The sequence below is a fragment of the Archocentrus centrarchus genome, chromosome 17 (assembly GCF_007364275.1).
Source record: "Archocentrus centrarchus isolate MPI-CPG fArcCen1 chromosome 17, fArcCen1, whole genome shotgun sequence".
Classification (NCBI taxonomy): domain Eukaryota; kingdom Metazoa; phylum Chordata; class Actinopteri; order Cichliformes; family Cichlidae; genus Archocentrus; species Archocentrus centrarchus.
In genome coordinates, this window is record NC_044362.1 from 27,137,575 (window position 1) to 27,149,641 (window position 12,067).

Sequence of the window (12,067 nt, forward strand, 5' to 3'; positions counted from 1 at the left end):
CCTAGAGAAACTGTGTCCCTCCTGGAATCTCCTTCATGCTCTTGAAACTGCACTGGGAGGCACAGCAAACCTTCTGGCAATGGCACGTATTGATGTGCCATCCTGGAGGAGCTGGACTACCTGGAAACCTCTGTAGGGTCCAGGTATCTCCTCAGGCTACCAGTAGTGATACCAACCCTAGCAATAATGGGTTGGTCGCGAACAATCCGGCTCTTTGAAGCGAATGATGAGAGCCGGCTCCTGATAGTGAGCCATTTCTTTATTCTTTTTGTTTGTTTGTTTGTTTGTGGAAGCTGCACGTGATTGGTTAAGATGTGTGGCGGAATATGCGAGTCTACACGGAGCAACAGGGCGGGGGCAGAGACACACCACACAGTGAGTCCACACAGATCAAACACAGAGGGAGCGTCTCCTGCAAAGTTTGCTCAGAGACCAGAAAGAGCAAGAGGAAGTTGCGCTTTACATAGAGGCTACATGCAGGAATGGTGAGGAAAGGTAATTAATTTTACACATTTTTTTTTAACTACAATCTGAGGAGCCGTTTGGGAGCCTGCAGGTTTTAGATGTGTCTCTGCTTCAACACACCTGAGTCAAATATAGAAGTCATTAGCAGGACTCTGGAGAACTTGACTGCATACTGAGGAGGTAATTCAGCCATTTGATTCAGGCGTGTTGGATCAGAGACACATCTAAAACCTGCACGACAGGGGCTCTCGAGGCCTGGAGTTGAAGAGCCCTGACCTACCCAAATGCAAAACTAGTGAAAAAAAACATTCAGAAAAGATGATCAGGCAAAAAATGTCAGTGGCCTCCACCTGTAAAACCATTCCTGTGTTGGAGTTTGTCTCACTGTTGTGCACTTGTTAATTTCATTTACACCAAAGCAGCTGAAACCGATTAACAATCCCCTCTGCTACTTAACTGACCAGATCAATATCCTAGGTGTCTAATTGACTTGACGCTATACTCTGATTACAAAGTGTTCATTTTTTTTGAGCAGTATGGAGATGCAGAACCTTGAGCTCTATCAAATCCTGCTGCCTGCATCAGTGGTTATTTTTAGTACCAGTAACATGCCAGTTATTTTAATCCAGCAATCATTTCTATATAAGATGCCAAAAAAGTGAAAATGCTGGCAGTAATTTTGCACATCCGGAGGTGATGGATAAAATCAACCGACTACACAAATTTTAATATTTATTCCATAAAAAAATCCAACAGGCACAAGATAATTAGATAATTTTAGCTTGAAAAAAACGACTAAAACAGTTATAAAGACAGTTGAAGGTGATTCTTCTGTCAGTTGACAAATTGCTACAGCCCTATACAAATGTTTTCAGCAACATCCAACCACCCTCCAAACCAAGAGCTAAACAGAAGCTAACTCTACATGAAGAATGACTAAAAAAAAAACCATCCATCATCACCACAGTGATGAGTAGTTAAACTTTATACGCAGCAGGTATCTCATGCGAATCTGTGCAGGATTGTAAACGATGAACTCGTTGTAGAGGAGGGAGTAACTGTTAGATTTACCCACACCTGTTTTCACACCAGGTCCCATCGGCACCGTCACACCGTCCCTGAGAAAGAAACAGAGGAACAAGAAAATAAACCAAATTGTTTTCACGTAAGGATCATTTCAGCAGTATTATAACACAAATTACCGCTTTTATATTTCTTGAAGGTGAATTCCCCCCTTTTTTGCAAAATATTACAACTTTTTTGGTGTGCCACCCACCAAAGAAACACACCTGGGAATGCACACTCTTTTTTTCAGTTTTTTAAAAAACAAGTAAATTAAATTAATTTTCCTTCCCTTCATAGAGAGTTCATGCTGCCTCATAATTGACAGCTAAGTAGCAGAAATTGAAGATGATCCAAAGCCAACTGCTGTATAAAAGCTGGGAAATCTTCTTATCCATCAGTGTATATACGGTGCTTTGAAAACTGCTTGGTAGTAATTTAGAAGGATGCTGTATGCCATATTTTTATCTTATATGTTATTTGATTATTTTAGATGTACAGCACTTTGGTCAACTGTTGTTTTAAGTGTGCTATAGAAATAAACGTGACTATTTTTAGAGAGCATCTTTCTAGTCTCACTGACCACTCACTGTAACCTCCATCCAATGTTTCAAACACTCTGATTTTATGTAGGGCACAGGTATATGAATACCTGCTCCATAGTTGGAAACTTATTTCAGTATATTTGGATTCCTTAATGTTTCTAAAAGAGTTCAGGCGCTGCTAACCCCTAACCCCAGCCGTTTTCTCATCTGTTCCTTTAATTCTTCTGTATCATCCAGCTACATCTCCAGTGAAGGCTGGGAACCATGGGATCACTGTGAGGCATTTACACTGTTTATTTGTCACAAGTGGCCTTATCTATAGAGGCATCCATCCATTTTCTTCCTCTTATCCAGGGTCATAGGGGGTTGGAGTGTATCCCAGCTGTCACAGGGTGAGAGGCAGGGTACACAGGTCGTCATTCACTTTATATTTAAAGAGAAGCACTTTTTATAAATTCTTTAAGATATTGAGGTACCTACTTTTATGGGCGCGCACACACACACACACACACACACACACACACACACACACACACACACACACACACACACACACACACACACACACACACACACACACACACACACTACCACAAATCCAGATATGTGGGAAACACCACTCATTCACGCACACATTCATACACGCAACACATTTATTGTAGACTTACTAACCTAACTAGGCCATTTCGGGGTTTGGAAAACTGTGACAAGAAGACTAGAAGAGCTAGGGACCGATTTATAGCCTTCTCACTGATGTACAACTCCCTCTTCAGCTGCAACTGTTTCAATCATCTAATTTTCTATCACAGCAGATCAGACGTCATTTTCAGGAATGTGCTAAATACAATGACTGCTGTGTTTCATGCTCAGCTGACTGGTCTGCAGTGAAAAACAGAATTTGGTGGAATCTATGGAGGAGAAGCAACACAGCAGGAGAAACAGCAGAACAAACAAGGGAAAGCAAGGTCAGTGCATTAGTGATGAGTCACCATATAGCCAGCAGAGTTCAGCATTCAGTATTTTGGCTTCCATTTAAGTGGTTTCACTCCAAACTGCCTCCTTCAATAACAAAACCATCTGACATTTATATGAACTGCTCGAACATGACCCTCAGTAGAGAGGTCTAAGTAGATTAAATAAACAGCTTAGGCAATCTATACAAGCACTATGGAATAGAGGGGTCTCTGAGCTAAATGTATGACTTTAAATCAGTGCCTCTCACACAAACTGAGCTTTAGGCTTTACTTAAGTGGGATGCCCAGGAATATTAATGGCTGCCCAAGTTTATTTTGTCATGCTTTTTAGCATTTTTTTATTTCTTTTGTTCATCTGTTTACAATCCCCTTGCTCTTGTTTTAAAAGTTGAGTCATCTCTAATCAACTATCCCAGGCCCTTCCAGTGTTGTTTTCCCACCAGCAGGCTGCTGTGGTTCTCTCTGGTGTCATTCAGCTGCTCTCCAGAGAGTCTCTTGTCCCACAGTTGTACAGACTACAGCAGCCCGAGAGATACGCTAACCGGAACTTGCAGCAGGTGGAGAACTACAGAGCAGAACAAGGACTACGGCGGCCATGTGCAGTCCCAGAATCTGTCCACGGGATGAGGAACAGACTTGAAAGGCAGCTCAATTATTTTTTTTCATAAAGTATATACACTATTATTCATAAAACATTGAAGTCAAATAGTTTTCTTCAACTTTCTACAACAACAGATTTGCACTTCTAGCACTTTTAATCTCAATTAAGATGTAAGTTTATGCTAATTTCACAATGCCTGATAAATGACAGCTGTCCTTTAGAACGTTACTTTTAGGTAACATAATGAATCATAAAAAGGAAGTGCCTGGCATTATAACAGTTTCTCATTCGTATATGTTAGCTGTGGATGCAAATATATAGGCCTCCTCAAAACACAAATGCTCCTTATATAACAGACCAGATTACATGACAGCCTGTCCTCCACGACAGCCTGGCATGCATCCTGCTCATACTGTCCTTCATTGAGCAGTACAGAGGAAGATAAGCAGCTCTGTTTTGAGAGAGCTGGATCTTATTGAGGTCTTGTTTGGGAGCACTAGATCAAATAATTGAGCAGTAATCAAGGCGGGACAACAAAAAAAAAAAAAAGATTGTACCATTTACTTAATTTTTGTCTCTGAAAATAAAAAAGCACACTTTCTAATAGCTGGAATGCCCCTACTCATTTCAGCAACTACATCATCAATATGAGTTGACTGTGATAGTGTTTGGTCAGTTGTAACACCGAACAACTTAGCTTTTTTCAAACTGAAAGAAAAAAAAAAACATTTAAGAAAGCACAAGTGCAAAGTCATGCATCACAATTAGAGTCTGATTCTGTGCGAAACATGCAAATGATGCCCATGTCAAAAAAGCAGTTTGTTAAAGAGAAAACTGTTGTTAAAGGTACTGAAACAGATAAATCACATAATACTATAATGACGGTGGTTACTCAAGCTGCTACCCATTTGTTGTAAAGCAAAGGGGCTACTTCCTGTAATCACATTATATTGTTTTATTAGCTTTTACTTAACATCAGTTAAAAAACTTGGCTTGTTGGCAATGTAATGATTTTTGTTGTATAACACCTGTTTATTTGGCCTGTGTGAAATATATTAGCGTAATGAGAAAGACTTACAGTGTGGCAGAGTTTTTGGGGTCAGGTCCAGTCTGTCCCAGGCCCTTGGTGCTGTGTTTTCCAGCAGGCATATTTCCTGCCTCGTAGTCAGCATCCAGCAGCTCATTAGAGTCTCCTAGAGCAACCTGCGAGCACGCACAAAGTATGGGTGCTAAATTAAACTTTTCTGCCAACCAACTATAAATTTATCCTGCTACCTTTCACAGAGCCCTCAGCAGTAAACATCCTCATCGCACGATCACAGAAAATGGAGATGTGAGTAGAATTAGAACTGACAAATATAAGTATTAAACCTGCACAAACAAAACTTCACTGCAGATTACTGAAAAGATATTTCCTTGGCAATAAACTTAGGACATTTGCTGGCCACTGCAGCTGCAACAAAACTTTAACTATTGAAACGATTAATAGCAAAAAACTTACTTCACACAGCAGCAGCAGTCCAACGTCATTGCTCTGGTTGGCAAAGCAGTAGTTGGCGCTTTTTGATGACATGTCAGCAAAGTAGATACCTTTACCAAACTGGGTGAAAGAGAAATGAGAAACTACAATACACTGATGTGAGATTTCTGGTTCAATCTCAATGTTAAAATTTCATTTTAAAAACTGATAAAATGTTAAGAAAAACTGAGAATTTGGTCTAAAAATAAGACTCTTTAAAAAACGTCATTATTTTAATTTTTTAACTTTTATTTCTGCCACAGACAAAGTCAAAGGTGCATCTATTTTATTTTGCTGTTTATTCTCTCATTGAGGTTCCTGTACAGTTTAAAGAATGAAAATAATGGCTTTTAAAGGCTTTTTTAAGACTTCGATAAAGAAAAACTGAGGGAACAGTATGTAATGATTTATTATATTTATGCTTTCATATTTTTTGCTTTTCAAATAAAACAAGTAAAACATCACTTTAAATTCAAATTTTGAATATTTAATGTCCAGGGATTCTGCTAGTGTACTGAAAGCCATGTAGCCTGCTGGACCTAAATGAACCCCCTACTGGACCTGGAATAAACGAGAAGAAGAAACCAGGAATTTTGTATATTCCATCCTACCATGTAACCAGTAATGGGAGCTTCAGGTGGGGCCACTCGAAGGCCCTGGCTGAGGATGCCGACCCAGTTAGAAAGACGTGAACCGTGCCACAGCAGAGTCCTGGTAGACAGACAGACAGTTAGCTTGGCTCATTGTTAACAAAAACATAATTTTCATTAACATCAATGTCAGATTTTATCAACGCAAACATACAACTTAATAAATCAGATTTCAAAGTCACCTTGAAGTCAAAAGCACTAAAAGTATTTCTTCTTACTTGTTGTGCAGCTGCGACAGGAAGTTGTTGCTCTCCCCGTCTCTGTCCACTGAGAAAATGTCAAGCACAGTCATGGTGTAGTCGCTGTGGGTGGGGGCGTGAGTGGACTGCAGATACTTCTCTATCAGCTTCACACAAAGAGGAGGAAAGTGAATTTGACGCACACCGAGGAAAGGGATCCACGATAGTACTGAAAACTTACGGCAAAACCAACGTTTTGGTGCGAGTGGAATTGTAATCAGACAAAGAAATTTTCCATTAACTTAAAATTATAAATACGCCTAAAAAGCCAGTATTTCCAGCATATGAAATCAGTTTTATGCTATTTTAAATGGAAATCATAACAACAGACTCTGTGCTGTTTTCATATTTGAATGTAAGACGAGGTTTCAGTAACAGCAGCTGCTACTGACAGAAAAACTAGCTGTGTTCGCACAAAGTCACAACAATTGTCCTACCAATGAGAATTTGGTCAAATGAGAGGACACCAATACAAACAACTGACTAGTCAACTGTGAGCCTACAGCCCTCCAAGCAAAGTTAGCGGATAAATTATTCTCTGTACATAATAATTTGCTGCAGAAAAGCCTGAAACAACTACATCGGCCTCCCAATTTATTTTGGGGCTAAAAACATGGAAGGTCAATCTGAAAGCTTGAAATCAGTTTCACAGTTTGAGTAATGGGATACTGCTTTATTAAATTGGTTAGTTAATTGTTTAAAACACACTAACCTTGTACTCAGGGTTGCTGGAATCCAGAGGCTGCATTTTGCACCGGAGGGAATGATACTGTCTGTCCAGAGGATGCTCATCGCTGTCTTCACTGGACTGGACCATTTTCACCGCTATCTGGATGTCACTCAGCGCCTTTAGAATAAGGACAACAGACACTGTTCAGTTAAGAGAAAAAAAGAATAATATTCAAACTGGCAAAAAAAAGTCAGAAACATTTTACCTCCAACAGGGCAATTTTTTCCTTCAGCTCCTCTTCTGTGCGGATAAGTGGGGGAGTTTTCAGCCTGTAAGGGTCACTTCTTTTAGTTACAGACAGGAAGACAGGAATCAGTGGTAACTATTCACACATTGGTTTTGTTTACAGCATCATCCTTTTACCCAAAGTCATGCGGGATGCGGGTGTAAAACTGGTTGCATGCTTCCAGCAGGTCACGATTCTTCTTCTTCTTCAAACAATCCTCGATCCGCTTCAGTGCCGAGTAGCCTGCTCGGATCTGCTCTGGGGTCAGCTTGCCTACAGGTAGAAAGGAAGAAAAATGCAGAGTCTGACACAACACATGGAAAATACTAGTCACTTTGTTACCAGCTTCATCTTTTCAATTAGTCAGGTGACACAAATCAACCTATAATAATTCATTTGAGTCAGACTGACCAAGGGGAGCTTTCTTGGTGTCGAACTTCATCTCCAGTACACACTCCTCCATGGCTTTCAGGTCACAGATAAGCTCAAGGAGAGACTGAATCTTTGGATCCAGCTGGGAGGGCTTCTTTTTTGGTGCAGTATCCACTGTGGTCTCATTCTCCTCCTGGAATGGTGAAAAACATCCCTGAACACAGTGATACGGATGAACTTTTACTAAATGGAAATATGGAGATACATACTGGATTTAGGTTTTGGCCCTTTGACATTTAACCAGAATAATAAAAGAAAGACATGGCATTCAAAGGCTCCTGACTAGAAATCTATGGGAAAATGTTGTAATTATTCCGGCAGTTATCCCGACCCCAAAGAGCCAATTAGCAGTTGAAAAGGGTAACAGATAGACGGGAGGGAGGAGTTGGAGTGCCGACATGATCAGCACTTTAACTGCCCAAATAACAGTCTGGAGGCTTTACCAACACAGCTGCTAAGTGAAATGACTTACTTCTAGGAGGACTCTGCTTAACTGTACCTTTTCGTTTGTGCTGTAGTCCATAAGCACCATGTCATATTTTCCAGCTACTTTCTCAAAACAATCTCGATGCTCCCACTCGTTCTTGGTCTTGTCGAAGAACCTGCAGCAAAACAACCAAGTCTCAGAATTTCACCAAACACACATCCATGCGAGGCATTTTTTTCACTGCCAGTCACACAAACTCACTTTTTCTTGAAAATATCTTTGGCCTTCAGCAGGTCTCCACCACAGAGCACAAGGCTGTTTTGACCCACTTTACCAACTGCAGAATAAACAGAAAAAAATAAAAAAAAATGACAAAATGCACTAAGTAGTTTTTTTTTTCCCTAAGATTTTCTTTGTCTATTTCCTGCATAATGACAAATATTTCCATATACAAAATATGCAAAAATTACTTAACAGTAAACTTACCTCTGCCCCATCTCATCCACACGCTGTAAACCTTGGAGCTGTCATCCTCAAGCAGCTGGATCAGGTAATATTTGTTGTTGTTAAACTGGAGATTTGTCTGCAAATGAAAACAAACAGTGTTTACTTCAAGTGTTACTTCAATTTATTTTTTTCAAAGTTAATTTAGGAGACAGTCTAAGAGCGGCATTATTACCTATAATGTAAGAATGCTGCACCATTTTGTCAATAGTGCATAAAGCCAAATTTTCTGAATAACTGTGACTAGAATATTTCTGAGTGTAACCAAAAGTGTAACAGAGGATGAACTCAGGGGTTGCACCATGGCCAGAATAAGATAAATAAAAATGATTTTTAATTGTGAATCATGCAAAGCTACTCTAGTAGAGGTAAACAAAAAAAAAAAAGATAAAACTGAGCACAGTTTATTCCCTTTAACTGTGTTACCTGGTTTAGCATCACGTCGTAAACATCATTTCCTTCATTATAAACATGAGCCTGAAAAAGAAATTTAAAAATTAGCTGTGCAAATGAAAGTCATCACACATCCTCTTCATTCAGGAAATATAAATATTCATACTAGAAAATATTTATTTACTGTGTTAAAGTGCTGTTTTGTGTAATAATAAAAAAAAAGACAAGAAAAATCTTTTTTTTTAAATTTACATTTTCTTGTGTCCTTGTATCCATTGAAATAACAGAAATACATTTGAACTTTTCCAACAAGTTCATATGTTTGTAACCTGTGTGAAAGCATGGTAAATAGATTTCAGGCAGTTACAGAGGTTCAGGCAGGCGGTATCTTTATTAAGCCTATTCATTTTGCAGTGATGTTAAAAAAATAATTTATGGAACAGCAGTAATTACTACTACTTCTTACTATATTCTCATGTAACAGTCACAGAGAAACCGCTTTTTCTTCTAACTATAAGAATACTTCTCAGATTTACTGCCTATCTGCTAATGTGTACAGAAATACAAAAGGTTACTCTGTCAGAAACAATCATTTACTAATTTTCGGCTTCAGTGAAAGATTTATTTGTGTTTAATCAGACATTTATCAGAATTGTTTGTCACAAGGGGAACTGTAACTGAAGGAAAGCTGTGCCTCCTAACAGCCAGGTGTCAAACCACAAGCGTGACTGATGAAAATCATGAGTTTTATATATTGTGTGGATACAAACACTGTACCTTTCCAAGTTTGGCTTTACATTCAGAGTCTACTGGAGCTTTTCCCTTCATGACCACTGTCTTCACAACTTCTGTTCAACACACACAGAGACGTGACATCTACAGTTTATATACATGTTCATCGGAGCTTTAAACCAGCATAAAAAGTTACAGTTTTTTAATAACTACCAAGATTTCCATGGTTCTAAAAGCTTCTCTGTAATGGTAGCATATATATATAAATTGGATCCACCATACCTTCACTTTTTACTTCTTCTTTGGCTTTTTTGGGCATTTTTTCAGACTGACTCTTGCTTTGTCCTCTCCTCCTCTTCGCTGCAGGTTTCTCTTCTGTCTCCTCCTCTTCCCCTTTAAATTCAGCTGGTGTCTCATTATGAGCAGCCATGTCACCAGCTTCATTTGGACTTTCTTAACAAAAAAGAAAAAAAGAAGAAAGATTTTAAATATATTCAGAAACTTTTAAATGTTTTTTAGTTAAATTTAAACAGAATCAAACAATTTAAATTTCATGATGTTATGCTTTGAATGCTATTTCTACAAAGAACGTTTTTTAAAAATAAAATAACAAATCTATAGTTACGGGGAAAAAAGCACAATTTTAAAATTAGGATTTGATGACAAAAAAAAAATAATACAGAAGCCACTGCAAAAACAAAAACACCAACAAAAACAAACTGACTAAAAAAAGTCAGAGCAGGGAGGATGACAGAGAATAAATGACAAAAATCTAAAACAATCTGATACTATGGGCAGCTATAACAGACACATATGGTGTAATACACAATCCACACACCTGCTTTTACATCCTGCAAGCGAATTTTCCTTTTGTACTTTGTGACAGGATTGATCTGAACCATCCTCTTCAGATCAACTTCGTAGGCCGTGCCTGAGCCCAGAGTTAGAGTGACAGATGTTTTCCCTGAAGAGACAGCGGAGTCCAAGACGGCGCAGACTGACGAAGAGTATGGTTCCCACTGTCCTTTGTCTCCCATCCACTGCCACACTGGTCACAAAGCAACAGGGAAAAGAAGGGATGGTTGTAAATTATTACTCCTGAATTCTGGCAATTTATTATCTTTAATTTGATAAATGCAATAAAATAATGGAAAATAATGTAACTCTTCCACAGTGGCCTTTTATACATCGCAAACATGTCACTTTACCAAGGTTATTTAAGTTAACTAAAATCAAACTGAAAGCTAAACTAGGTGTGAACTCAAAATATGCAGGAAATGTCATCACTTTTATTTATTTATTTATTTATTTATTTCAATTTGGTCAAATTTATCACCAAAACCTCCATCTGGAGGATTTGTAATACCTGTTTTAAATTGAAATTCTGTCCCTGACAAATACCGTCCACATTAAAATTATTTTAAAATTTTAATTAAACTAAAGCTAAACACTTTTAAAAATAAACTGACCAAAAGGAACACATTTTCTCTTGAAACTAAACTTCAAAATAAGATTACAAGATTTACAAAAAAAAAAAAACTAACTAAAAACACAAAACTATTAACTTCCCCTCTACTAAGGCATACTTACCAACAGTGACAATCAACATTTAAAGGCTAAATTCATCATCTTGAAATGGCATAAAAAGAAATGATAACTAAATTATTAGTAGAGGGCATTTCATTGGACTACAATCAGCTGCCTTCCTCATTTGTTCCTGTTCTTCAACATTCTATAAATAGGTAAAAAATAAATAAATAAATAATTAAAAGAAGTGCACAATACACATTAGTTTATAAGCATTAATGTTGTTTTTGGTAAAGAAAATTAAGTTTTCTTAAGTACTGGATAACCTGTTCAATAAGAAGAAAATAGTGAAGAGAAAAATAAAACCAATACAAGCTTCTTTTGACACTTTGCTGCAGATACCTGTCAAATATTTTAGGTTAACTTTAACAGAAGCACCACATAAACAGTGGCAGTAGAACCTCAGTATTAGTCTTAAAGGGATATCAATGTGCTCCAACGTGGTGTTTTAACTCTAAGACTCTACTAGAACAGAATTTATATATATATATATATATATATATATATATATATATATAGACAGAAAACAAGTTAGAAAATACCTAACCTGCGGAATTCTTTTTAAATTTTTTTTTTTAACATGGACAGTACCAGTATTTGAACTACGAATAAAGCTTCATAACATTGATCTGATGTCTCCTGCCCAAACATGTCCACAGTCCAATGGCGTAGTTACCCTGCAGCAGCTACACTAACCGGCTAAAAACAAGGACCAACCTGTTTTGGACTGGGTTTCTCCATTTTCTGCTGCTGTGTCACTTCTATTCCTCGAACTTCTCGCTCGCCTCATGGTGGCTTATTAAAAATAATTATGTGGCTGCTGTAGAAGGGGGACCTCGGAGATAATAATAAAACACGGCGGGAAACTTTTCCCCACTGCTGTTTCCTGACTAGCCCGCTGACCTGCCAACGATCATTTAGTGTGAAGATGAATCACTCCGCCGTAACAAAACAAAGGCCACCGATTTCTGAGCGCAAAAA

At 38.1% G+C, this 12,067-nt stretch overlaps 1 protein-coding gene across 1 annotated transcript; it reads right to left on the reverse strand.

The window, feature by feature from the left end:
- Positions 1-726: 726 nt before the first annotated feature.
- parp2 (poly (ADP-ribose) polymerase 2) lies at positions 727-11,999 on the reverse strand. Its single transcript, XM_030752175.1, has 17 exons — positions 11,804-11,999; positions 10,338-10,547; positions 9,782-9,952; positions 9,545-9,615; positions 8,801-8,851; positions 8,357-8,453; positions 8,132-8,207; positions 7,943-8,045; positions 7,423-7,576; positions 7,149-7,284; positions 6,991-7,054; positions 6,768-6,902; positions 6,035-6,162; positions 5,778-5,877; positions 5,149-5,247; positions 4,726-4,850; positions 727-1,583 (listed from the first exon to the last, which is right to left on the reverse strand). The coding sequence occupies exons 1-17, from the start codon at positions 11,874-11,876 to the stop codon at positions 1,424-1,426; spliced, it is 1,953 nt and encodes a 650-aa protein (XP_030608035.1). The 5' UTR covers positions 11,877-11,999; the 3' UTR covers positions 727-1,423.
- Between the last annotated feature and the right edge of the window lie 68 nt (positions 12,000-12,067).

Coding starts and splice junctions, on each gene's coding strand:
- parp2 (XM_030752175.1), bottom strand. CDS start 11,876: ATGAGGCGAGCGAGAAGTTCGAGGAATAGAAGTGACACAGCAGCAGAA. Junction 10,548..11,803: donor AGAAACCCAGTCCAAAACAG/GTTGGTCCTTGT, acceptor CTTTGTGACCAG/TGTGGCAGTGGATGGGAGAC. Junction 6,163..6,767: donor CCAGCAACCCTGAGTACAAG/GTTAGTGTGTTT, acceptor CTTTGTGTGAAG/CTGATAGAGAAGTATCTGCA.